Source organism: Malaya genurostris, chromosome 2, assembly GCF_030247185.1.
Source record: "Malaya genurostris strain Urasoe2022 chromosome 2, Malgen_1.1, whole genome shotgun sequence".
NCBI lineage: Eukaryota > Metazoa > Arthropoda > Insecta > Diptera > Culicidae > Malaya > Malaya genurostris.
In genome coordinates, this window is record NC_080571.1 from 344,089,611 (window position 1) to 344,117,063 (window position 27,453).

The 27,453-nt window shown below is 37.8% G+C and overlaps 1 protein-coding gene across 3 annotated transcripts in view; it reads right to left on the minus strand.

Annotated features, from left to right (window-relative positions):
• The window catches only part of LOC131431918 (uncharacterized), a 150,365-nt gene that overhangs the window by 117,986 nt on the left and 4,926 nt on the right, over positions 1 to 27,453 (minus strand). The window contains exon 2 of one of the 3 annotated variants that reach the window (XM_058597877.1): positions 20,593 to 21,514. In XM_058597877.1, coding sequence (XP_058453860.1) covers positions 20,593 to 21,337 — 745 coding nt within the window. In that variant the 5' untranslated portion in view covers positions 21,338 to 21,514. Of the gene's footprint in view, positions 1 to 20,592; positions 21,610 to 27,453 lie in introns of all 3 variants that reach the window. The other 2 variants (XM_058597876.1, XM_058597875.1) reach the window with 2 other exon arrangements.

Here is a 27,453-nt window from a genome sequence, read left to right on the forward strand (position 1 = left end):
GTCTTCCGTGAAACTGGCACCAATGGTGATAAATTGGTTGCACTGCTGAGTTCCCATCATACACTCAAAATGCAAATGTCAAACCGTGAGAACCCTTTAGGTTCGGTAGCTCATTTGTATATATTGAGATTTTATGGCACACTTTGGTTGAAATGATAACAATGCAATTAATCTCGCGCTCCATCAAGCGGTGAGTGCGGTCATTTCAGAAGGTACCGGGAACGAACCACATTTTTTTAAATATTTATAAGCACGTACATGTCTTTATTATTTATCTTTGGTTTTTCTATCTCTTTAGTGAAAAAGTTGTTGACATAATCGTTTATCATAGTAAGCCTTGCCCATTTTTCAATGTAATCAAGTCAAGAGGTGTATTCTTGTGAATGAGTCCTCCGAAGAAACCATTTAGCACAGGGCCAGTAAAACATGTTAAGCCCAGTCGGGTAATTTTTAATACCGGGGGGAACGACCCACTATTTTCAAGTATACCTTAATTCTAATGGAGATGTTATTTATCCCTTAAAAAATCAAAATCGATTTTTCAATCCCTAATAGTACTGTTGTTATACCGTTTAATTCTACTATGACACGTCATTACCCTCTCACAAAGTCACTATTTTCACTGTCACTATTTTCACAAAATACACTTTTGTGAAAATAGTGACTTTGTGTGAGTGTAATGACGTGTCATAGTAGAATTAAACGGTACAACAGTACTATTAGTGACAATATTCTACTAACAGCTCAAACGGAAATTTAGTGATTATTTAAATTTTTGTTTGTTCCAAAACGAAATTGCGCATTTAAGCGTTAAATACGATCATTCGTTCATCCAGTAGTCCATGTTCATCGTTCATCCAGTAGTCCATGATTGAGGTCATCCTGCAATGTCCTCGAATATGAAGAAACTGCTGAATTTCGATCAAAATGTGTCTCGTGCGAATCGAACGGTGCACAAAATAAATCCAAAAAATGGTCCAGCCGCTGATGTGCATATCACTTTATTCAAAAGGTCCCGGAACTGATGCAAAGATGACGTTTGAAATGTCAAACTAGCCTCATTTCTCGAAAGTACCAAACTTAAGATTAAGGTGTTAAACTTTCACGTCAGTCGGACTACAAACACTAAGCCTATCGGCATATAAGAGACGTTACTTGTTCATTTATGAAAAAATGAATATAACGATTTCCGTTTATTAATAAAACATTGCCTTTTAAAAGAATAAAACCGTGCAAGCCCAGTATGCTTGAGAAGTGTTATCCGTACTAGGAATAAAAACAAAGATTTGTGGTATTCTTATTTTGAACGTGGCCAAAATAAGGCAGTCATCCGGAAAAAATTAAGCCAGTTTTGACAATCGGGATGGTTGAACGTAAAATCAAAGTTCGTGATATAAGATGTGCTGAGATGGTTAGCATATGAACTGGAAGTGCTATTAAGATCTTACGCAAAAATCTGGGCATAAAAAGGTCTTTTCCGAATAGGTGCCTCGCTCACAATCGAACAAAAGCAGCAACGCATCAACGATCCAAAGAGCGGCACTGTTTAGTCGCAAGAAAAAGGATTTCTTGCATTGGTATGAAACAGTGGACGAAACATGGATCTACTTTTTTTTCTCCGGAGTCATATCAACATTGAAACGGAAAAAGATTGGTGGGTAATGTCAGAGACATAACTGGGTGTCGTGAATACGAAAACAACTGACATGCTTCCTTAATATTCCCGAATATCAATTAGTTGATCAATTGTATGAATTATGCAAGCATTCCTCATTTTTAAATTTTTCGCAAAAACAAAGAAGGCTTCACTTGATCTCGATTATTGTTAATTTCACACAGCGAAAAGTGCATAAATCTAACCAAACTGTTCTAGATTTGCATTAAACTGAGGATATTTATCTTCGATTTGCGAGTAAAAAATCCTAATAGTTCTTTAGAAAACTTTTAGAGTCATTAGAACGGCTGAACGTAGTGGAATCCACTACGATACTAAGCACTGTTTGGAACATTTTTCTCGAACGATTTGTTGTACAGCAGAAGATATTTTGTTCTCTTCCCCAGAACGCGTTCTGATTGGCTGGTGTTGACACGGGTCAAATAAGACAGGTCTTTCAATAGTGTATTATTGAAATATTTCAATGCTGTTGCCGTTTAAGTTGAAAATTTTCGATTCTATTGGTAGTTAGATTATATAAATCCTTTCACAGATCACTGAGCTATGAGCTTTCAAAATACGAGAAAGGCAAACGCGCTTTATGAATTATCCTCTTTGATACTCGTTTATACCTAACATTTCAGAAAATTTTAATTTTGAATTATTTGAGATTGAGATGTCACACAATTGATAATTTTATCATAAAATTGTGATCATATTTCCGATGGCATGTAGCAAAAATTTTGTTGATTCATTAGATACAACATAAGATATTCACGATCAAAAACTTATCACTTTCTCAGAGGGTAAATTTTAAAAAGGCGCCCCATAGTAAAGTAAGTCGTATTCACGACAAAAAGCCGTGCAAAAACGCAACTGGTAGCTGGAACAATCATGGCGTCAGTGTTTAGATCCTCGAGCATCGACTATTTTGAAAAGGAAAGTACCATCAAAAGTGATTATTACACATTGAGTTATTGATGCGTTTGAGGTGCGAAATCGAAAAAATAACCGAGCGGAAATGAAAAAAACATCTTTAACCATGCCACAAATCAGTGAAAACAATTGCCAAATTTTCCAAATTGGGCTCTGATCTGTTTCTTCACCTACCATATTCTCAAGAACCCGCGCCTACACTGATGTCAAAAAGATAGCCCAGGGAAAAATATTTGGCTCGAATGAGAGAGTCATTGGACAAATCTTTCAATAAGCATGGTAACGAAAATTTAGAAAAGTGCTAGAACGATTATATTGCATTTGAAGATGAGTATGGTGAGGAATAAAAAATATTCCTTCACAAGACTATTTTTTTTAATAACTATTTATTGGAATATGAGTTAAAATTTAATTATTACGATTTAAATTGGGTGTTCAGCCACAAGTGGTAACTTTTCAGCCCTATTATATATATGATTTGGTTGTTACCATGAGGACATCATTTGCTTCCGCAATTCTGAGATTTTTGTGTAGGGAAAATTCTAAACCTACTTGTATTGTGTAATGGGGAAAAGGAACTTATATACTAACTTACTAACTAATACAGAGAGCGAATCGATTCAATTGAAGATTGCATCGATTTTTGTCGGAATTTGCTTATAATATTATGTGACATTACATCTAATGGTTCTATATTTGTGGATCTGTGTAACTCATTTGTACTAAACCAGGGAGGACGCTTCAAATCATTTTCAGAATTTTATTCTGAATCCTTTGAAGCGTTTTCTTCCTGGTGGAACAACAACTTGACCAAATTGGTACTGCATAAAGCATGGCTGGTAGGAAAATTAGTTTATAAATTAACAATTTTTTTTTAGACAGAGCTTAGAATTTCTGTTTATAAGAGGATATAAACATTTAATATATTTATTACACTTTGCCTGAATTCCTTCAATGTGATCCTTGAAAGTGAGTTTTTTGTCATACGTTAAACCTAAGGGCATATTCAGGAGTGTTCTAGTTCTAGATGCATAATTTATGTCAGTTTTAATATTTAAATCTAGAAATTATAACAAAATAAACTGGCAGCCCCAGCAGCGTTTTATCTGTGTTTCAAATATAGAAAAAATAGAACAGCAATGTATAAAAGTTTTAAATTTGACAGTAGAACTGGTCGAATAAATAAAACTAAAACGGATTGCTGGGGATACGTTTGTTTCAGTTTCATTTACATTATAGACCACCCATATGAATCTTGCAGCTGCTGAATTTGCTCTAAGTATTTAGCTTGATCAGACCATGTCAATTCCAAGCCATTCAATTTGAGAATGTGATTATTGTTTGGTTTAAGAAAAGAAGCTCTTGGCTTATGAGGAAAGATAATTAATTGCGTTTTTGCTGCATTTGGTTTAATTTTCCATTTTGACAGATAGTCACTGAAAATATTTAAATTTCTTTGTAGGCGACTGCAGATCATTCTTAGATTTCTACCTGCGGCTTACAGACTTGTGTGCGATTTCTGACAACCAACGGGTAGATTTGGAAGATCAGAAGTGAAAATATTATACAAGATTGGAGCCACGCTCGAACCCTGCGGAACACCTGCTCGTACGGGTAGCAATTCAGATTTACAATTCTGATAGATAACCTGAAGAGTACGATCAGTTAAATAATTTGGAATCATTTTGATCAAATAAATAGGAAGCTGGAAATCATTTAACCTTTGTGCCAAACACTGTCGAATGCTTTTTCTATGTCTAAAATAGCAACTCCAGTGAATAACCCAGAAGATTTATTTGCTTTTATTATGTTCGTTACTCTTACAAGTTGATGAGTAGTTGAATGTTCATGAAGAATTTATCTTATTAATTAAATGTGTCCGTTAGAAGATGAACTGGAAGGCGTTCCTGTGTTTTAATTATTCACATTAGAAGAATTAAGTGGTAGTTTTCTACCTGTTACCAAAGCGTAACTGTCATTAGAAGAAGATGATGACGAGGTCGATCTACCTGTCAATAAATTGTTTTCGTTAGAATTGGAAAGCGTGCCTGTTTTTTGTTTTAAATTCGAAAAAATAAGTGCCTTAGAAGAATTAGGTGTGGCATTTGTAACGGTTTTTTGATTTTCAGGTATGCACTGTAAATTCAAGGTCGTTAATTCGACTTGTCTAAGCAAACGAGCGTTTAAAAATTTTTCCATGACAGGACATTTCAGATAATTGGATTATGATTTCCATCGCAATATGAACATGAAAAATTATTAGTGGTTTCATTCATTGGACAAACGTCTTTCGAATGCGATTTACCACAATTCAAGCACCGTATATCCATATGACAACTTTTGGTTCCATTGCTGAAGGCTTGGCAACGACGACATTACGTTAAGTTTGCAATACGATTATGCCGTTTATAATGTTCCCAATAAATTTTAATGTGGGAAATGAAACGTACTTTTTCTAAAGTATTCAAATTGTTTACATCACTTCGATTGAAGTGTATTAAGTAAAGTTCATGGAAAATTCCAGAGCGTGGTTTAGAAGTTCCATTCGCTCTTTTTTTTCATAAGTATTACTTGGGAAGGGGCAAAACCAAGCAATTCTTTTAGTTCATTTTAAATTTCATCAGTACTTTGATCATTTGATAAGCCTTGCAAGACAGCCTTGAAAGGTCTGTCTGATTTTATATCATATGAATAAAATTTATGAAGTTTCTACGACAAATATCGGACCAAGACTCGACATTCTCCTCTTCGTCCGATTTGAAATGAGACTTCTACTTCCGGGAGAAAAGTAGAAAGCTCAGTACGTTATTCTTTGAAGTCGGAAATCATCACCGTCACTGGTGGCATAGAATGTTGTTTCTTCCCAGAACGACAAGCGTCTATTCACAAGAAATGATGTTTCCTAGTTAGTTCCTGGACTTTTTGAACGATGTTCTAGCAATCTTCTCTACGACAATATCGAACCACACAGAGTGAAAGTCGATTCGATACTTAGTTCCATGTAATCGCCAATTCAGCACACAGATCGGATACGACGGGAAAAGATTTCATGACCTACAGCGTTGCTATGTTTCTTAAGTCGAATAAATAAACTAAATTTCACTTCTACTTAGCATCATAAATCAAATAAACATAGATTTCCGACTGTACGGTGACACTAACAGCACCTCTAGTGTGAAACGGGTGTACTTTTTTCCATTAGCTACTGTGGTTTTGTCAAATGCGCAGGCAACTTTATGCATGCATTTAAGGAGCATTTACGCACCCATTCTCCACCAGACGGTGCTTTTGCTGTCACGGGTTGCTCAACTACATCAGTATTACACTGGGAAATCTATGTTTATTTGATTTATGTTAGCATAGAATCAAGAAAGGGTTACTTTTGACGGGAGCGAAAATTTTTCACGTCCGACGCGCATGCCTACTGCGATCATGTTGACTTCTACCCATAATTTGAAGCCACAAGGATCCAATCCAGCTACCTTCTTGCCTTATCTAGTGTCTTGCTATTACGCGAAATCAACGGTAGAATGGTATACCATTAAAAATTTCACTTTCGTTCCAAAACACAAGAACCCACCTAACTGCCCGCCAATTCGACCAACTGAAGAATTTCCGGTATTGACGATTGAGCTAGAAGTTTTGAGCGGTAGTCTACACAAAATCACAAATAGTCTACCGAAAAATAAGTAATCATCAAACAAAATGAAAATAGATTACAGTTAAAAGCTCCGTGCAGAACTGAATCGATTTAAAACGAGACTTAAATAAGGCGCGAGTTGAAAAAACTGTAGAAGTGTTGAAAAATTCGAAAAACCAATTTGTCCTGAATGTTTTTTCCAAAGACTTTTCCACAAATTTTCAACGATCGAAATTTCCCAACGAATCGAGTACAGCGAACGTCAAACCCAAGAAATTACGGAAATATTTTTAAACAACTAACAGCGGAATAATCTCTATTCCCCTAAACCCCAACTATCACCGCAATCGATTTCGTTCCGTGCCATTATCGCACCCCCAGCAAAGAGAATTGCATCCAATATGCATCAGACAAACGCATTCGACGGACGAGCGCAAAAATCCTAAACACCCGTTGCTTCCCCGCGTCCCGCTCCCCGCTGCGTGACGGTCGACGCGCGGGTCATCTCAGGTTCGGCTTTCCAGGCTTCCCAGATGGCCCAGTCCCAGCCTCTGATGATCCCGGTTCGGTTCACTTTTTCTGCAACCGAAATCGACAACCGCCCGTCGTCGTCGTCATCGTCGTTCTGGAGTAGTTGGAGGTGAGTAGCAGAAGGAGAGGAAGGAAAGCGCGAAATTGAAACACACACCGCGGTACGGTGTGTACGGGCCAATCTCGCGACTCCGAGTCCCATCCTCCGTACCTTCCGAAAACAAAACAACACACAGCCCCATTAGTTCGGAAATTGCAACCATAGTTTCGGTACCGGGGAATATGACCGAAGACCGAATGTGTAGGTGGGTGCCAGGCATCTCGCATGTGGCCGAAACCCTAACAGCAGTCGATCTAGCGAGAAGAAAACTAAAACATAAAACAAAAAGCCAGAGAGATGCACTCACCAGTGCTACTACACTACATTCATCGCGTGCTCAACTGATTTCTCTATGTATGTGCAACAAAGTGCAGTCGATTCATCGAAGTGCAACTCACACACAGCTACGGCGACAATTGCGTTCATCCCCTTCGGCCGGTCCGGTCGGTTCTAGATTCCACTCCTTCCGTGATGAGTTCGAAGAGTACGTTCGGATGATGTTGTTATACGCACTCCGACCATACGATTTCGGACATGCACGCGTCCCATGCACTTTTTGCACCTTCATCGGTGGATGCCCCCAACGGCGAAACGCGCGTCTAGTTCGTCCTAGTTTGGTCAGATACTACCCCATCTCGTTAGGTTGCAGTGGGGCGATTCTTCGCATTTTGACATCCAACGGCGAACTATCGAACCAGGTTTCGATGCACAATTTACGTAGGTACATAGTAGGCCATAGGAAACAAATGTTTTCTAGTACTGGCTGATGACAGTTTGAAGTAAACGTATTTTATTTGAGTTTGTACCGGTCGATCCGTTCACCGCGCTGAATAGATCAGCTAACCTCTAACCACGTATAGCTTATCAGAAAGATAGATTTCTTTAATTTCAATTTTCACCAACTAATTTTCCTCTACTTTCCACTGTCTTCTATCTTTGCTTATAAACGTATCACCTTTGCTATCAACGTGACCTTCTCTATCGAATTTTCACTTTACTATTTCCTGTCACTGACGTTACCATCTCTTCCTTCCTGCTTCTGAGTTGGCCGTGATGCCACTTCTTCGTTTTCAAAATGAAACAGAAGGGTGAAAAAAGAAACAAATCGATCAGCTTTCGTTTGAAACTACACTGAGGTCTTTTAAAAGCGGTTTTACAGGGTTTTTTTTTTTAGAATACACGTTTGATGCATTTCTAAGACATTTGGCATAAAAAAATCGATTTCGGAAATCTCGAAGTTCAAAAGTCGTTTTTATTCAAACATTTTTTTTCTTGAGATTGCACCAGATCTGGTCCAAAATGGTTAAGGCCATCGTCCAAGTACCATGCGCGCGGGTGGTTTTAGGAAATTTTCGATGGAAATTTCGAAAAATTTGACAAAACCAAAAACATACAGACCTTTGAAATACTTTTATCTATCTACAGGGTGAAAATCACTGGAAAATTCGGAGGATTTTACGAGTCTTATCAAAAATAGCACTGAAAAAATGAGCTTTTTTTGTAATTTTTCACAATTATTTGAAAACATAATTCGATGGAATGAAATTTTTTTTTCGAAAAAACCTCATGCTGGCAACAAGGATCACATTCGAAAACATTTTTGGAAAACCTTTTCACGATTTTCATGGAAAATCAACGAATTTCATATAACCGATTTCGTGGAAATTTTTGAAATTCGTGGATTTTCTATGAAAAGCGTGAAAAGGTTTTCCAAAAATGTGTCCGAATGTAATCTGTGTATCGATAATAAAGTTTATTTGAAAAAAAAAGTTTATGTCATCGCTTTATTTTTCCAGATAATTGTGAAAGATCACAAAAACACTCATTTTTCAGAGCTATTTTTGATAAGACTCGGGATATCTTCCGAATTTTCCAGCCATTTTCACCCTGTAGATAGATAAATGTATTTCAAAGGTCTGTATGTTTTTGGTTTTGGCAAATTTTTCAAAATTTCCATCGAAAATTTCCTTAAACCACCCGCGCGCATGGTACTTGGACGATGGCCTTAAAGCCGGGATAAAATTGACAAAATGGTTTGTATCGAAAGGGTTTTCAAACAGATAAATATCAGAATTTTGCAGAATTTTTCGAATTTTTCGGATTTACACATTAACAAAGTCAACACAAAATAGAAAAATAATAAATCAAATACAAGTTCCATCATCGGAATCGTCTGAGACACACATGTAAGAAAGGTTTTCTCACAACTTGACAAGCTTCTCCCATCTGGTGACAGAAATTACATGAATTTTCAAGCAGTTTTAGTAGGCTTATTTTTCTCCATGACAGCATGGTATGACTTCTATGATCAAACCTTGAATCCTTGTTTAGAGACTCTTGTGCTGCTAGAAAAGTTGTCCGAATGGTACCACGAATAGTTCGATCCATGGAACAAAATTTTATGAAACCCAAGTCGGCATTTGATACCACGAAAACAAATCCTCAAGTCTACGATTTCCAGTACTAAAAGACCCGATTCAATAAATATGATTCAAATAGCATTTGAATGCATTCCTAGCTCGATAGCATACCTAAGGAAAAAAGAGTGCTAAATTGTTATTCACACTTTGTCTACAACGATGCGCGGGAGGTGCACATTGTTTTGTCAAAGTGAGCTGATCCGTTAGATAGCAACAGTGAGCTTCAGTCTATGAGTAATGTCCTTGCGGCTCTCAAATTGTAGGATCTGAGTTCCTTTTGGATCGGGAGTTTAACATAGTTTACGATCTGTGTGATCAAACTAATAAACAAAGAATATGGTACTTCATTTCAATTCAACTCAAAAACAATAATTTTTACTGACAATATTCAGAATAAATATTGTATTTAGGTCTTTCAGCATGAATCATCATAATCAAATGCAAATGAATCTTTAAAAATGTCTGTAAATCATTGTCTCATTTTAAAGAGGATACAGTAAAAATTGAAAGTAGTTCATGATTAGACCACTCGCAAAGTGTTTTTTTTTTTTATTCAACAATATAATATAATTTTTTAGGCACACTGCTTAAGCTCTAAGATGCCGGCTTTTTCTAATTTTAGTTAACGACTAACATAAAACTGTAATATTGGTGTTGAAATTGTCTATTCTCGAGAATCCAGCCTACAGCTGGCTATCCGCAGTGGTTGATGAACTGAATATAGCGTGTGTCTTCCGGATGACGTTGGTAAATATTTATGCTGGCCGCACCCTTGGTCCGTATGGGTCCGCAAAGTGTATTTACCATTCTAGCAGTTTTTTTCCTCCTAATAAAACTACAATATTGATTACCCCCCTCGGCAAGAGTAGCCCATAAAGGGGAAAAAATAAAATTTCTATACTGATTTCCGCTGTGGTTGTCGTAATATGTCAAAATTATTCCAGAATTCATTTTCAAAATTTCTAATAGCTGTTGGAATTCAAGACATAATAAACCATTCTGCAAGACCCTGGACATAATTCATCGCAGACACATAACAGTGAATGAAGAGCTCCGTCGTAACAACACACAATGTTGATATGACATAAAATATTTTATTTTCGTGAAATTCTAATAGAATAAATATTTTTCGAGATAATATGATCATTTAGGGGTTTGGTTAAAAGCCGGTTATGCGCACATAACCGATTTCAATATTCTTCTTCGACACGTCAGTGCAGAGCAGTTCAAATTTAATTACTTAGTTCAATTTGAACTGCTCTGCCCTGACGAATAGAAGACGAAACGTAAAGATTAGTGACAGTTTTAAAAATTTTTAAGACATCTGGAAACAACATAGTTTTTCTCTTGGTTTTGCGATTTTTTAAAACGAGTTTAAGCGTTTTTTTATGCGAATTTTTTATGCGGCTCATGTCCCCCGCAAAAAATGCTCAGAGCATATACATTTTCGAACTCATGCGGTTTTCAGGCCGATTTATAAACTACTCTTACATCCAATTCTCAGTTTCCCAAGTCTCTTTTTATGCATTTTTTTTATCCGGCTTTTCATTCAAGTTTTCAAATTTATGCGTTCAATGCGAATTTTCAAAATCATGCGGCATTTTTCATGAGTTTCTTTATGCGAATTAACAAAATTATAAAAAAAAACTCAGTTCGTATTCGCATCTCATCCAACACAGTTGAATATTGCGTACGGTTGAGATGACAGAAACAAAGACAATACAGTGTAGGAACAATAGACAGTGTCGTATTGAGGAAATTTGGCGCCCGGGACGAAATAAGATTTGCCGCCCCCATCGTTGGTTAAGTCCATCGTTCAAGTCTTTTTCGATGGAAAATTTGAATAATTTGCCAAAACCAAAAACATACAGACCTTTAAAAAACTTTTATCAATCTGCAGGGTGAAAATGGCTCGAAAATTCGGAGCATTTTCCGAGTGTTAGCTCTGAAAAATGAATTTTGCAACGATGTAGATTTACTTCAGTTCATTGAAAAATTGATCTTATTCTATGTAAAACTTCCAAAATTTTACAAAACTAACATTATTCCGTTTACAAATTTAATTAGCATTGTTGCAAAATAATATGTATTTCATTAACTACTTCCAAATCGTCAAAATACAACGAAATCGGTTATATAAAATTCGTTGATTTTCCATGAAAAGCGCTAAAAGCTTTTCCAAAAATGTGTCTGAATATAATGCTTGTAGCCAGCATGAGGTTTATTTAAAAAAAATTATATTAGCACATTATTTTTTTAAATAATTGTGAAAGATCACAAAAACACTCATTTTTCAAAGCTATTTTTGATAACACTTGGAAAATGCTCCGAATTCTCCAGCCATTTTCACCCTGCAGATAGATATAAGTTTTTCAAAGTTCTGTATGTTTTTGGTTTCGGCAAATTTTTCAAATTTTCCATCGAAAATTCACTAAAACTACCCGCCCACATGGTACTTGGACGATGGCCTTAAAGGCTGCGGCCAGTAGGTCGCGTATAACCACGTGTCTCGCTCTGCGTATTACATTTCTCTCCATGCTCTCTCGCATATGTACAAAATGACTCTCGACGGGCCGGGTGACCAGAAAAGTTTCGATATTTTCGGTTACAAGTTTCCATAAAATGTGTCTGCATCCAATAAAGTTACCACTTGTTTGGCAGCCTTGCTGAGCCGATTTTATTTCTCTCTCATGTTTCGTCACGTTACTAGAAAACTAGAGCAGAAAAAATGGCGCGTCTATAGAAATTCAATATATAACAACAACACAAAATAACATTCACTTCATTTTTATCGCGACAATCGCCATGTTTTTATGCACTAATCGCATCTAAATTAAATTATCTAGACATTGTCAGGATAGATTTTTGATCCATGCTTTTGAAAGCGAGATATTCAATGAACAAGTTGAAAAGCGGCGTTTTTAGCTATGCAATTCTTCCTTCAGAAAAAAAGACTTTCCCGACCTGAGCGTCAATGAATCATTCTGAAATTTTCACAGAATAATCTAAACTAATTTTATAAGAGATTGTCAGTTGGGTTTTTTTTATATTCGTCACCGTTTCTGAGAAAATCAGATTTGAAACGGGAAAATAGCAAAAAACCTACCACTTTACGGTACTGTCCTCAGCCCTTAAGGTGAAATGTAGCGTCATAAAATGCGCGCAAAATTTTATCCGCTTCAGTTGAACGAACCGTCGCACAAAGCGTACCAAGAAAAACGGACACATAGAAACAAGAACTTTTTTCAATGATTGAGCGCAGTGGGCTTACCTCTCGTTATATTGGCTTGTAAAAAAGACTGGACGTAATGGACACTTTGAATATATGCTACTTCAATCGTTATTGTTAGTGATTACTCTTACACTAGAACTATAAATCTTGAGTAATTATGAATGACTAACATGAGGCTATATGGATATGTATTGACTAACTTGCTAACCATGTATATGCCTGAGTTTAGTAGCAAGCATGGATTCTCCTTCAAAAGAACGATTGAAGACAAGAGAACATTCAAGTATTTTTGATATCTTTGCCAGTCGTTCACCACGATGAGATAGAATTTACGTAAAAGTATTCACCATTAACTTTTTTTCGGAAGCGACTTTCGGAATTATATAGCATGATGAGTCTATAAATGTCTGTTTCAACGATAACGAACCGAAGACCAAACAGCCTCTGGCCTCCGGTGACAGAAATCATCAATAGTTTAATAATTTCTTAGATTACATTATTGGAATACATTCCTATTATAACTAATAGTTCATCATACCATGCAGTTAAAATTATTTTTTCCCAAGCACATATTTGGGGCACGAAATTGAATATAAAGTTATTTCGAAGTTCCTTATTATTCAATCGATTTTGAAAGCAAAATCAAGCGTTGATTCATTGTATTTATAATAATTGAAAAACCAATGAATTCCAATAAGTTTTCCATGCTGACTGGCTCGAATGTTTATCACTTTGTTTGTATATCAGGTTAATGAACGATAATACTTGGCTTGTATTCATTTCATTCAGTAGCTTGTCGATGTTGAAGTTTTAGTTTTGCTACAAAAATTACAAAAATCTGAAATAATACCTGTTTTACGATATTACACAGCCAAGCATTATTACTTCAGCAACATCAATGCATTGAACTCAACAGAGTTGAACAGTATTAGCATTATAAATGACAGCTACATAGAAAATAAACGATTTCTTACAATACCCATTTTATTGTATTCAACTCTTTTTAATTTCAACACAAAACCCAATACTGCATAAATTCGCGACATTATTTGATATGTAATTTTTGCTCACGATATGCCACCGTGCCCACTGTGCATTTCTCACACCACCTCAATACGAAACAGCAGCGCGCAAGCAATAAAAAAAATGCAGAAAAGTGTATGTAAACTTTTTCAATTTTCGGTTGTTTTAGCTAAAATTTTATAATTTTGAGTTGCATTTTCAGATTCTTTGTGAAATTCTGCTACAAACACTACTTTTCAGTTCTAAAACCATCACCGTAGGACGTAACAGTGGCCGTTTATACATTTCAAAAACCAATTACGGTTCGGCAAAGCAAAATTTCAAAATTCTAAGAATACTTAGTTATGATGAATTTGATTTCGAAAACTTAAGTGTTTTTGGTTTTTCAAAAATCGGTCTAGTTTTTGAATAATTGATCAAAAACGCGATTTTCGCATTCCGCTACATTTCACCTTAAGTGAGAAAAAAGTAAGAAAAAAAATGTCCCAACGATTGATTTACCGTTCCCCAATCAAATAAAAAAATATATGCGAAATACTCTAATTTTCACTGCACTATTACTAAACAACGTGCTCACTCGATGGTAGCTTTCCCGCCAACGAATTTGACGTTTATCTTTTTTCAACACCAGACTGCCCACCTCTTCCAGGTGGTGGTGTTCTGTCACAATTTGCTGATGATACTGCCATTCTTTACAAAGGTCGTGTCATTAATGCTCTGAAAAATAAACTACAGACAGGTCTGGACGCTTTAACGGAATATTTTACAAGCTGGAAAATTGTGATCAATGCAGCAAAAACTCAGGTCATCTTGTTTCCACATTCAAGATCTCCAAAACTTGTTCCATCAGACGAATGCAGAATACGATTCGGTGATGAGGTCATTCAATGGTCCGATGAAGTTATCTATCTAGGACTCACCTTTGACAGACATCTGATATTCAGGTCCCATGTTGACAAAATCGTTCAAAAATGCAGCATACTCATTAGGTCTCTGTATCCGCTGATTTGTAGAACATCTAAACTGTGCCTGAAGAATCAGATGGCTGTCTATAAACAAATCATCTACCCCGCAATTGAATACGCAGTCCCTGTTTGGCGGGGCTGTGCACGAACACACAAACTTAGGCTTCAGCGCATTCAAAGTAAGATCTTAAAGATGATTCTAAATCTACCCCCTTGGACAAGGACTAGTAAAGTACAGGAGATGGCCTCCCTGGACATACTAGAACAAAAATTCGAACAATACTGCACGAAATTTGAAGAGAGGTGCTCAATCTCTGAAATACAAATAATTCAAAATTTGTGCGTATTAGGTTAGGGATAGTTATAAGTAGGTAGACATTTTATAAATAATTAAAATAAATATTATGATTAAACATTAGTATGTAAAACAAGAGTAACTAAAACACCTAATATTAATAACGAATCGTATGAACAACAAAGATGAAAGGCCAAAGGGTCAAAACACTTGTACTGTAAAATGTTGATGTAATGCACAAAAATAAGATTAATAAACAGATATTTATGCAAGAGGTAGGTTGTTGCTAGACAGCAAGACAAAAAGTGCCATAAAACGATTTCAAGCTTTAACTGATATGCTTTGATCTTGTGTCATGCAAGATCGGATGAAATTCCATGTTATTTCGTTTCGCCTGAGAAAATGACAACTACCCCAGGGTAAATTTTAAGTGCATAAGATTAATTTCTAATTTATATAAGATAAACTCGATTAATGATGAGATAAAGTTTATGCGATCAATCCACTTTATCCGAAGCCAACGATTGAAAGACAACAAAGTGTGGGATCGATTTTTTTCGATTACAGGAAATCGATTTTCTGGTTTACAGTGGAGCAAAATATGAAGAGATTTAACACATTCATGCCGGGTGCCAAGTCTGTATCTTACGGTAAAGTTAGATACGTTTTTATGTTCCCACAGATAATTGATTCATATTTCTAATAAATAATATTCAGGATTACTTGATTGTGATTTCACGATTTTTGTCTTTAAAGCATTGTAAGAAAAACAAAGTTGAGTCAGAAGTATTTAAAGATGAGCATGGTTCGTGACATATAGAGAAGTTTTAATATTATTAGACAGCGTAGCTCTTGAAGCTGCTACCTTATTTTTGAAAAAAAAACTACAAGGATCAGCCCCTGGGGTTGTTCGAGCCGTTGATGTGGAACAAGGCAACCAAAATTTTCTAATGATCTATATTTTCAATTAATCGTCACACTTTTGAATCCGCAAATGCACGAGAGTCTGCTTAGATTGATCTTTATTAGGAACCAACACCGAACACGCGAACCCAGAATATAGACTCTAATAGTCGTGATTTGTATTTGTTTTGTAGCCGACGAAATTACATCAATAGCCCAAATGTATGCAATTATATGTTTGTACATGCTTGCGATACGGATATCCATATTTAAGCTTGTGTTCAAGTTTTGTATGCAAGCAGTTATTTTTATAGCGTTTCTCTACCATTACTATCCTTCTGCGATTTTGGTTGAAGCGATAAACTTTATCTCATCATTAATCGAGTTTATCTTATATAAATTAGAAATTAATCTTATGCACTTAAAATTTACCCTGGGGTAGTTGTCATTTTCTCAGGCGAAACGAAATAACATGGAATTTCATCCGATCTTGCATGACACAAGATCAAAGCATATCAGTTAAAGCTTGAAATCGTTTTATGGCACTTTTTGTCTTGCTGTCTAGCAACAACCTACCTCTTGCATAAATATCTGTTTATTAATCTTATTTTTGTGTATTACATCAACATTTTACAGTACAAGTGTTTTGACCCTTTGGCCTTTCATCTTTGTTGTTCATACGATTCGTTATTAATATTAGGTGTTTTAGTTACTCTTGTTTTACATACTAATGTTTAATCATAATATTTATTTTAATTATTTATAAAATGTCTACCTACTTATAACTATCCCTAACCTAATACGCACAAATTTTGAATTATTTGTATTTCAGAGATTGAGCACCTCTCTTCAAATTTCGTGCAGTATTGTTCGAATTTTTGTTCTAGTATGTCCAGGGAGGCCATCTCCTGTACTTTACTAGTCCTTGTCCAAGGGGGTAGATTTAGAATCATCTTTAAGATCTTACTTTGAATGCGCTGAAGCCTAAGTTTGTGTGTTCGTGCACAGCCCCGCCAAACAGGGACTGCGTATTCAATTGCGGGGTAGATGATTTGTTTATAGACAGCCATCTGATTCTTCAGGCACAGTTTAGATGTTCTACAAATCAGCGGATACAGAGACCTAATGAGTATGCTGCATTTTTGAACGATTTTGTCAACATGGGACCTGAATATCAGATGTCTGTCAAAGGTGAGTCCTAGATAGATAACTTCATCGGACCATTGAATGACCTCATCACCGAATCGTATTCTGCATTCGTCTGATGGAACAAGTTTTGGAGATCTTGAATGTGGAAACAAGATGACCTGAGTTTTTGCTGCATTGATCACAATTTTCCAGCTTGTAAAATATTCCGTTAAAGCGTCAAGACCTGTCTGTAGTTTATTTTTCAGAGCATTAATGACACGACCTTTGTAAAGAATGGCAGTATCATCAGCAAATTGTGACAGAACACCACCACCTGGAAGAGGTGGGATGTCTGATGTGAAAATGTTGTATAGAATGGGACCTAGGATACTTCCCTGGGGTACACCAGCAGGAATAGTAAATCTTTCTGAAAGTGCATTATTCAGAGAAACCTGGAATGCTCTATCTGCAAGATAATTTTTGATAATTTTAATAAGATACATGGGAAAATTATACCGATGCAGTTTGAACACCAGTCATTCGTGCCACACATTATCGAATGCCTTTTCAATATCCAATATTGCCATGGCAGTCGTTTTGGACACTGATTTGTTTTACTGGATGACGTTGTTAACCCTTGTGAGCTGGTGGATGGTGGATCTTCCTTTCCGGAACCCAAACTGTTCTTCCAGAAATATATCCTGTTCATCTGCAAAAGCAAGAATTCGCCTTTGTATTGACTTTTCAAACAGCTTGGATAGGGCAGAGAGTAAGCTGATGGGCCGATAGCTCTTGGAAAAGGAAGGATCTTTCCCCGGTTTCAAAACTGGGATAACTTTAGCTAACTTCCACATTGAAGGGAAGTAACCAAGCTCCCAGCACCTGTTAAAAAGTTTAGCTAAGAAGACAAATGAGCGAATACTCAAATGTTTCAGCTCAATGTTGAATGTGTTGTCGAAACCGGGGGCCTTCATATTTTTGGATTTTTTCACAAAAGCCATCAGCTCATTCGCAGTGACTCTCCTTTCCTCAGGAACCAAGCTGTCTGATTGGTCAACCTATTCGATGCATATTCGATGATGAATTTGCCTAAGGCGTTGATTTGATCTAGCCGCGTTCTGCAGTTTCGTAGTTTTGTTGTCATTGTTTCAAAAATGACGATCAGTTGTTCAGCAGAGAATAAATCACCAGAGTCATCCTTTGCTTGTGGTTGATTATTGCCCCATCCAGGAGGGATTCTTGAGGAAGATTCTTTTTGTGATCCAGCGGCTGAATCTTTTGGATTGCTGCGAGGAAGTGGCGGCAAATTCGGAATATCCCTCTTCGGTGGGAGCCGTGGGAAATCAACTTCATCCTTCTGTGGAACATTCTTGCGCGTTTGATTGTTTGCGGGACGCCTGTTGTCGAATTTTTGTGAACTCAGCACGCTTGGGACACGATTTGCTAGTAGATGGATGGTCGCCATCACAGTTCACACATTTTACAGCGATGTCATCTAGTAGGCAATCGTTGGTATTGTGTGGTTCGGCACACTTCCCGCACCGACTTTTCATGTGGCAATTCCTCGCTCCATGGCCGTAGTTCAAACAGTTCGTGCACTGTGTGACATCCCGATGTACCGGTTTATACTTCTGCCATTCGATGATTATGTGAAATAACGATTTAATCGTTTTCAGTTGACTCATGGTGATGGAGCCCTTCTCCAGATGAATCAGGTACAGTTGATCTCTAAACTTTTTGTCCGTATTATGTCGTTTCATTTTAAACACCATCAAAGGCTTTAGTCCAGCCTCCAACAGTGCCTGCTTTAGTTCGGCTTCCATCATGTCGGGTAGTCCTCGAAGTACAACCTTCATAGGTTTGTTGGCGGCAATATCGTGTGTGAAGTATTCCGCTTTTGTCTGCTTCAGATAACATTCCACTCCTTTGTAGTGGTTCAAAGCCGGAACAGTTATTTTGTAGCCTTCAGTACATAAACGGATTGTTGCCTGTAGTCCTTTGCTGATCAGTGTGTTGAAATCCGAGCGTAGAGTTGGTGGGAAGCCCTTCAGGTAGAAAGGCGGCCTTTTTTCCTTCTTCTGCAGTTCCTCTTCGACATCAACTGGCAGCTCAGCATATTGGTTTTTACTCAGCAAACGGTCGTTTACCTGTACATCACTTGGCTTCAGACGCTTAGCATCCTTTGGATCTTTCTCGGATCTATGGCGGTTTTTACCCATAGCTTGGGTAGGTAGACAACTGCGAATAAAAAATAAAACAAAATCGAAATTAGTCGTAGTAGGTTATTCGTCTATCCACATCGAATGTTAGATGACGAATGAAACGTTAGCTATAATTTTGCTTCTATTTATAGATTCGCGTGCTTCCAACAGCTTCGCTTTCAGAGCGATGCTTTCCAATTGATATATCGCTTACTCCTTTAAAACCGTCATCTATGGCAGGGAAATCCGGTATGCCGGAGATTTTTTGCAGACCAAATTGGACACTGCTAGCTATTCATCATCATTTCAATGATATACAATTAAAAATACATGGCTATGAACATTCAAATCAATACGTAGAAATATTTCGAATCAAATGGTGACATAATATTAATAATTGATACAAAATTGACTGAGCTGTAATTGTTCAAAACCTGACCACATTTCTACGTGTATGTTTTTGAGTTTCTAGTTTGCACCTCTATATAGAAAACAAAAATGTGTTCCACATTAAAAATTTCGGAGTTTCTTCCTAAATGTTCACATGTGTCATTGATAGGAAGCGGCTGCAGCATGACCACACCTAGTTCGAGCTCTTGTATGTAAATATGGGTGGATTGCAACGCCTACTTTACGTACGAAAGTCCAAGTCACGTGATATTCCGAATATAGAAAATATTATTGTAGAAATATTGGCCCTTATTACACGGTGAAAACCAAGTGAAGTGAACTTAGGTCCTTACTACTGAACTCGCTTTAGAGACAAAAGTAATTACTTGGATGAACTTGATGTCATTATAAACATCACACCACCAACATTTTGGTGAAAAAATGATTTTTAATTAATACACTAATAAATAGAGATGCGATCGAAACGTGGGAAATAAATTTTGAGTTAGTATGAATTTAGTGTGTTTTGCCAGTGGTGACAGTTTAACTCTTTTGCGCTGAGTGTCATCGTGACAAATGTTCATCAGTGTAGGTGCATAAGAAGAATGTAGTGATGTTTGAAAGTAAAATTGGAAACAATTTTTAATGTCACAACTAAAGTTAATAAGCTTAAAAAAGCCTGTTGGGATAGTGCACAAAAATAAACAATGTAACTTCCCAGCCAATCATGAACCAAACCAAATCAAATATTGTTCCTTTCAGTTAGTGGGATAGAAAAGTATCGACCACCCTTCGCCGATCCACTCTGTGTCTCTGTTGGTGATGGAAAAAGTTCCCCGGTCTTATCAAGATTCCCACCCGTGCCTCAAGAGGGCAGTACGCACGAGGAGACGACGAAGCTCGTCCCGTTGATGCTTCGCATGCTCTCGCACTTCGCGGGACACAGCCTGGCCTGGAAATCGCGCGCGCGTTTCGCTGAGTGTGAAACTAAAAAGCGGAGGTTGTTTAACAACAGCAAACGAACACTTCTTGCAGTATTCCGACGGTTTTCAATATAAAGTTATGTAATTAGACTAAAACATCGTTTGGGCCGAAGTATGTTGCTGTTAGAATAATTAGAATAATAAAATTTTCAATAAGCACAATTCAACAAATGACAACAAATCTCACTTACCGATGCAGAACTCCACATGATGCAGGGGCAATTCCAAATAGTGGTTTCGGATGAAAAAGACATTCTCCAGTATGTAGGACAATCGCAGCAGAAATATGCTGTCCACATCCATCAGGTTGTAGTTGTCGTAGCCAGCAAATAGCTCCTGCACATTTTCCACAATTTCTCGAATTCGGTGCACAGTTTGAACTTGAACTTTTCCCTGTTTACCTTTGCCGTTGCTGTTAATCAGCCAGTAGTCATGATTGATCAGAATCTCGTTCAGATACGCTTCCATGTGCTCCTTCAGCGGAACATTTTTCAGTTTGAGTTCGGCGTACGCTCGAGCGATGATCTGAATCTCATCCTCGTACTTGAGGCGTTTGATCGAAATCAGAAACTCAAACAGCTGCAGGTTACCGCGCCGTATCAACAGATAGTACGCCAGATGATTGTCGATGCGTTCGGTCTCCCGCAGGATCATATGTTTTGCCAGATCATCGAGTTTCTTCTCCAGCGCCAACTCGGATGCCGTGAGGTATTTTTTGTTCAACGCATTACAGTCGGCACCGCGAGCAATCAGCAAATCGACCAGCTCGTACCGATTCCCGGTTGCAAAGATGCATCTGTGAAGGGCGGTGTTGAAAAATTTGTCATCCCTAACGTTGACGTCGATCCCGCTAGCCAACAGGGAGGACACCTTTCCCACGTCTCCATTCTGAACGGCATCGAATAGCATCGTGCCTGGGCTTGACCCGGAAGTCATCTAACGTGCCGACATCTGAACGCTTCTGTTGGCTGGTTTGCTGGCTTTATTCGATTTGAAAATTTCTTGTGAACCGTTTTAGTAGTAGGGAAAAGATGACATTCGAAAAATTCTGGTATATTATTTTCCTACAGTTCGATGGAACTGACATAGCTTCACACTACATACACTAAACACCTGAAAATGAACTATTCACAATTCGACATACCAAATTTTGAATTTTGTTCGTTTGGTACAATTTTGCACTACTTTTCCAGTAGGCCTACCATTGACTAATTGAAAAGAAAGTGTTACCGATATTAAAATGTAGTGATCATGAAGCTAAAATGAATTGAATTTGAAGGTTGTTTTTTGTAGATTTGTGCTTTCAATGCAAACTTTCAATGCTTTACTTACAGAATTCTAACGGTACAAGACGGAACACACGAGAGCAACAAATTACAGGGTTGTGTCGGGGACAAGACCGATTACGATGACAATAAAAATGCAATGTTCAAATTCATTCCTAAATTCAAATAAATTTAAAGAATCCACAACAAATAATTTGTGGCCACTTAGAATTTCAAAATTTAAGTTAGAAATTGATATGCCATCAGTATCAATAACTTACTTGCCGAATCCATCTCGAAAATAAAAATTATGTAACGACTCGAAAAAATATCCTCAAACCGAAAGCCGCCATCTTGGATTTTAGGAATTCTCAGACCATAAGGAAATAGTAAAATCAAATACCAATTATAATACGGAATACTCCGACAAATTTTCGAGGACACGTTTTACGCTTTGAGGTACACTGTCCTTGAACACTGTCAACATGACAACGTACTCAGCTAGAATATCTATAAAATTGGCAGCGCTGCAATTCAAAACTCAAACATCGTCATGGATACTAATTAGTATTTAAAAACATGAAAAGTTATATCAAGAAAAGATAAAAATGTTATCATAAGTGCTAAAATTGGTTTTAAAACATTAAATTCGATGAACTATTTTAAAAAAATGCAACAGTAACTGGTGTATATAAAAGCAAATCTATCCTCAAATGACACTTTCATGTTCTAGTCTGCGTGTGAGCTCCCATAAGCGATTGCTAGCTCAATAGTAGCACATTTGATGGTTCTTCATGTAAATTCAGGAAGAAATGTTTATAAAACTTATCACAATCGAAATTCGTAAAAGTTGAGTATTCGAAATTACTATAAATCAATAATTTCAATAAAGTATGATTAAATTATCGATCCTGTCTCTGTTATTGAATGCGTAAACGATCTGATTATTAGAAACCTCAAGTCGCTCTCAGCTTCTAGAGTAAAGGCTGTACAAAAACTCATTATTTATTGTAGCAAGCATATGTGGTTAGTTGTCTACTATATATGAATGTATTGTACTATATATAGAACATTGCAAACAATTCAAAAGAAAACTTCTCCAACTCAAAATTTTGTGACCGACCTGCGGAAAATACTCCATTTTCTTGATGCTTAGCATATAAGTACATAGCTCTCTTAGCAGTTCTAAAGACTGTCCCAGAAAGTATGGACGCAACCAAAACCCACTGCCATTACACAATGGTTCAGAATCTGTCAATTTTTATGGCTGCGTCCTGTTGTTTACACTCTTCTCTAACCACTTGTGCAGTTGTTTATTCGTTTTCATTAGTTTGTTTCGAAATGTGTGGACTTTCAGCAGAACAACGTCGAAAAATGGTGTACAAATGGTGCACAGAACGCGGACTGTCACTGAGAAAGATAGCAAAAATGGAAGGAATAAGTGAAAAAGCCGTGCGAAATGCAATCAGGAAGTTCGGTGAGGACAACACCTTTGAGGATAAACTGAAAACGGGTCGAGGAAAATGTCCTGCTAACACTCAGTTGGATAAACGAATACTGAAGGTGTTCGAGCAAAAGAAGGAGATGGATGTGGCCAAAAAATGTGGGCACTTCGAAGTCAAATGTTCTTCGTACTAAAGAACGTTTGAATCTTTGAACCTATAAGAAGCAGAAACCACCAAAACGTAGTCCGAAACAAGATGCATCGATCAGGCCGAGGGTTCGAAAGCTGTACAATACGACTCTTGCTTTAAATTTGAACTGCATAATCATGGACGACGAAACCTACGTGAAACTCGATTACAATTCCTTGCCGGGACCACAATATTATACGGTGCGAGAAAGGCAAGTGTTAAACCAGTCCGAGACATCGATTGAAGTCGAAAAATTTGGTAAGAAAACTAAGGTCTGGCAAGCAATTTGTAGCTGCGGTAAGATTTCGAAACCCTTCATCACCACTGCTTCAATGAACAGTGAAATATACATCACGGAATGTTTACATAAACGACTTCTATCCATGATTCGAAGCCACAAGGATCCTGTTATCTTCTGGCTAGATCTTGCTTCTTGCCACTACTCGAAATCAACGATAGAATGGTATACTACCAAAAATGTCACTTTCGTCCCAAAAGACATGAATCCAGCAAATTGCCCACAACTTCGACCAATTGAGGAATTTTGGGCATTAACGCAGGCACATCTTCAATCAGGAATCAGAACAAATTGGCTCAAATGGAACGTTCCCTTTGATATTTGGAGATTTGTGCCTTGCCATCAATTTGTTTTTAGCATCATTTTCCCGATATATAAGAGGGTAGGATTGAAAGGAAATGGTAAAGGTTGGACTAGGAGGATGGGAAAAATTGACGACACAAAAACACATAAAAGCAGAAGTAAATTCTGCACCCCTAAGGGATGCTGAACAATCTGCTGAGGATCACATTTAGTGGAAGCAGAAGTAAATTCTGAACCTCAACGAGGTCCCGGTCTGCTGTTAAGAAAACCTCCAACCCCCGAGAGGATTTAGAGATCTTACAAAAGCGACACCATTCTGCACTCCCGGAAGAATGCAGAACGATTCGCAGTATGTACGAGCAGAAGTAAATTCGGCACAATCTGCTAAACCCTATTTAAGGTGAATACAGAAAGGATTCATTCACTCCATGAAGAACGATGAACCCTTCTGACTATAGCTCCTTACCACATTGGGTGAGAAACGAGAGAATATCCTTCAATTTTAGCTCCGCATACACAGACTCAACCAGGTATGGAGAACCAAAAACCGGATACGTAGTTGCGTCAATGCGGGACAGTTACATATCAGATGCTATGAAGTACCATAATCGCATTCACACAAATCACACGAATAATACTCAGCACGTTGAATAGTAGCCATGTGATAATTGAGTTTGCAATGTCCAGTCAGAGCTCTGACCAGAATACTGCAATGATGCTTGGAGAAATGCAGTAGACACTTTGACATTTTCAGATTTAAATCTGGTAGAAATGCTTTTGTCTGAGCGCAAGTTTGCAAGCTGCGCCAGTAGCTGGCATGTTTGGAGGCAGCCCAAGAACGAATCTTGTGCTTTATCCAACTAGTTGAAAGTGGTAAAGCTGGTTCAGGACCAACGAAATCATTCGTTGCACCAGCTCTGGCCAACTCATCATCCCATTCATATCCAGTAATAATATAGAATGGCCGGGTACCCATAAGAAGTAAACAGTATTTGAAATGCTGAGGTCTTCAATTTGAGTTCGACATGCGATCACTAGATTCGACCGTGAGTCATTCGAACTGAGTGCTTTTAAGGCTGCCTGACTGTCCGAACAAAAATACATTCGCTTACCACAGATCCTCTGCTGAAGTGCCGATTGTACTCCACACAGAATCGCGTAGATTTCTGCTTGGAACACAGTACAGTATCTACCAAGTGAATGAGACTGCTCCAGCCTCATTTCACGACAGTAGACCAGTACGACCATTCAACAGAGAACCGTCCGTATAACAACATATGTGTTCATTAAGTTGTCGTTCCAGACAACCAGACAACCATTCCTAACGAAGAGGATAGCTCACATTGAATGTTTTGAAAGGAAAACTGCATGTGAGAGTTAGGTCACTAGGAGCAAGTAAATACTCATCCCACGTAACCATTTGAGACCACAAGCGAGTGTGGCTGGTAGCATAATCTAATGGGTTACTGTTCCAAAGCCCTGTAATCTTAAGACGCTATGCACAAGATAATGCTTCTTGTTTTAGGAACACATGTTCAATGTTCAAAAAAAGGTTCAATGCACAGTAGCGTCATCAATATATGATTATCGTTGGCAAAACCATAAGTCGGAAATCCAAGGTTATTAGCGACTAGGTTCCATAAAAGTGGGGATAGTACACCACCTTGAGGACACCCACGGACACTCAGCTTTCTAATCTCTGCTTGCCGAAGCGATGAACAAAGAAGTCGATTGCTAAGCATTGCGTGTATCCAATTTGTGATACTTGAAGGTATGCCATGACCACGGGCTGCTTCCAGAATTGAATTGAAAGACACGTTATCAAAGGCACCTTCAATATCTAGGAAAACTCCCAAGCAAGATTGCTTTTGTGAGAAAGCTTTTTCAATGTTGTACACAACATCATGTAACAGGGTTGTAGTGGACTTTCCACGCTGGTAAGCATGTTGCATTCCATGTAGCGGATGCAGGCCCAAACTAACATTCCTGATATAGTGATCGACTATGTGTTCCACTGTTTTAAGAAGAAATGAGCTAAGACTGATAGGCCTGAAACTCTTCGCTTCCTCATAAGTGTCGCGACCGCCTTTGGGAATAAATTTGACAATTAGTTTATGCTGAAGATTGATTTGTGCCACTCTAACCATTATCAATTAGAGTAACGAACATTCCACCTCCAGCACTTATCGTACAACAACTACAAGAAATCAAATATATTGGCTTATAATCGCCTATAGCGAACCATGTAAGGATTTTTTTTAAATGTTTTAATCATTTAAATCCCACGAGTTGCGAAGAAAGAAGTCGTCCACTGTGCCAGAGCTTCGCTTAACACAGTAAGGGAAAACCCCAAGATATTCCGTTCACGACTGCATTGTGTAACCTCCTGCTGCCATTCAGTCATCGGCACGGAAATACACCTTGACTTAGTTATTCGTTATTTCCCTTACTGGATACACGCAATGCTTAGCAATCGACTTCTTTGTTCATCGCTTCGGCAAGCAGAGATTAGAAAGCTGAGTGTCCGTGGGTGTCCTCAAGGTGGTGTACTATTCCCACTTTTATGGAACCTAGTCGCTGATGGTTTGTTAAGGAAACTTAATAACCTTGGATTTCCGACTTATGGTTTTGCCGACGATTATCATATATTGCTGACCGGTATAAGCATTAACACTCTCTTTGATTTAATGCAACAAGCCCTGCGATCTGTTGAACAATGGTGTTGTCAGGTTGGATTATCTGTAAATCCGGGCAAAACATCAATGGTGCTTTTCACTCATCGTAGGATAATCACAGGAGCTCGTCCGTTACAGTTCTTCGGTTCAGAGGTCACTGTGGTCGATCAAGTTAAATACGTCGGGGTTATTCTTGACTCAAAACTGAATTGGTCTGCTCACATTGACTTCAGGATTAAGAGAGCTTGTATGGCTTTCAGCCAATGCAGACGAGCTTTTGGAAAATCATGGGGACTCAAACCCAGATATATTCATTGGATCTACACCACTATTGTTAGACCAATTTTAGCATATGGTTGTCTTGTATGGTGGCAGAAAGGAGAAGTCGCGACAGTTCAGTCAAAGCTAAATCATCTCCAAAGGATGGTCCTAATGGCGATGACAGGAGCATTCACGACAACTCCTAATGCTGCTCTAGAGGCGTTACTGTGCATTAAACCACTTCATGTGTTCCTAAAACAAGAAGCATTATCTTGTGCATATCGTCTTAAGGTTACAGGGCTTTGGAACAGTAACCCATTAGATTATGCTACCAGCCACACTCGCTTGTGGTCTCAAATGGTTACGTGGGATGAGTATTTACTCGCTCCTAGTGACCTAACTCTCACATGCAGTTTTCCTTTCAAAACATTCAATGTGAGCTTCATGAGGAATGGTTGTCTGGAACGACAACTTAATGAACACATATGTTGTTATACGGACGGTTCTCTGTTGAATGGTCGTGCTGGTGCTGGTGTCTACTGTCGTGAAATGAGGCTGGAGCAGTCTCATTCACTTGGTAGATACTGTACTGTGTTCCAAGCAGAAATCTACGAAA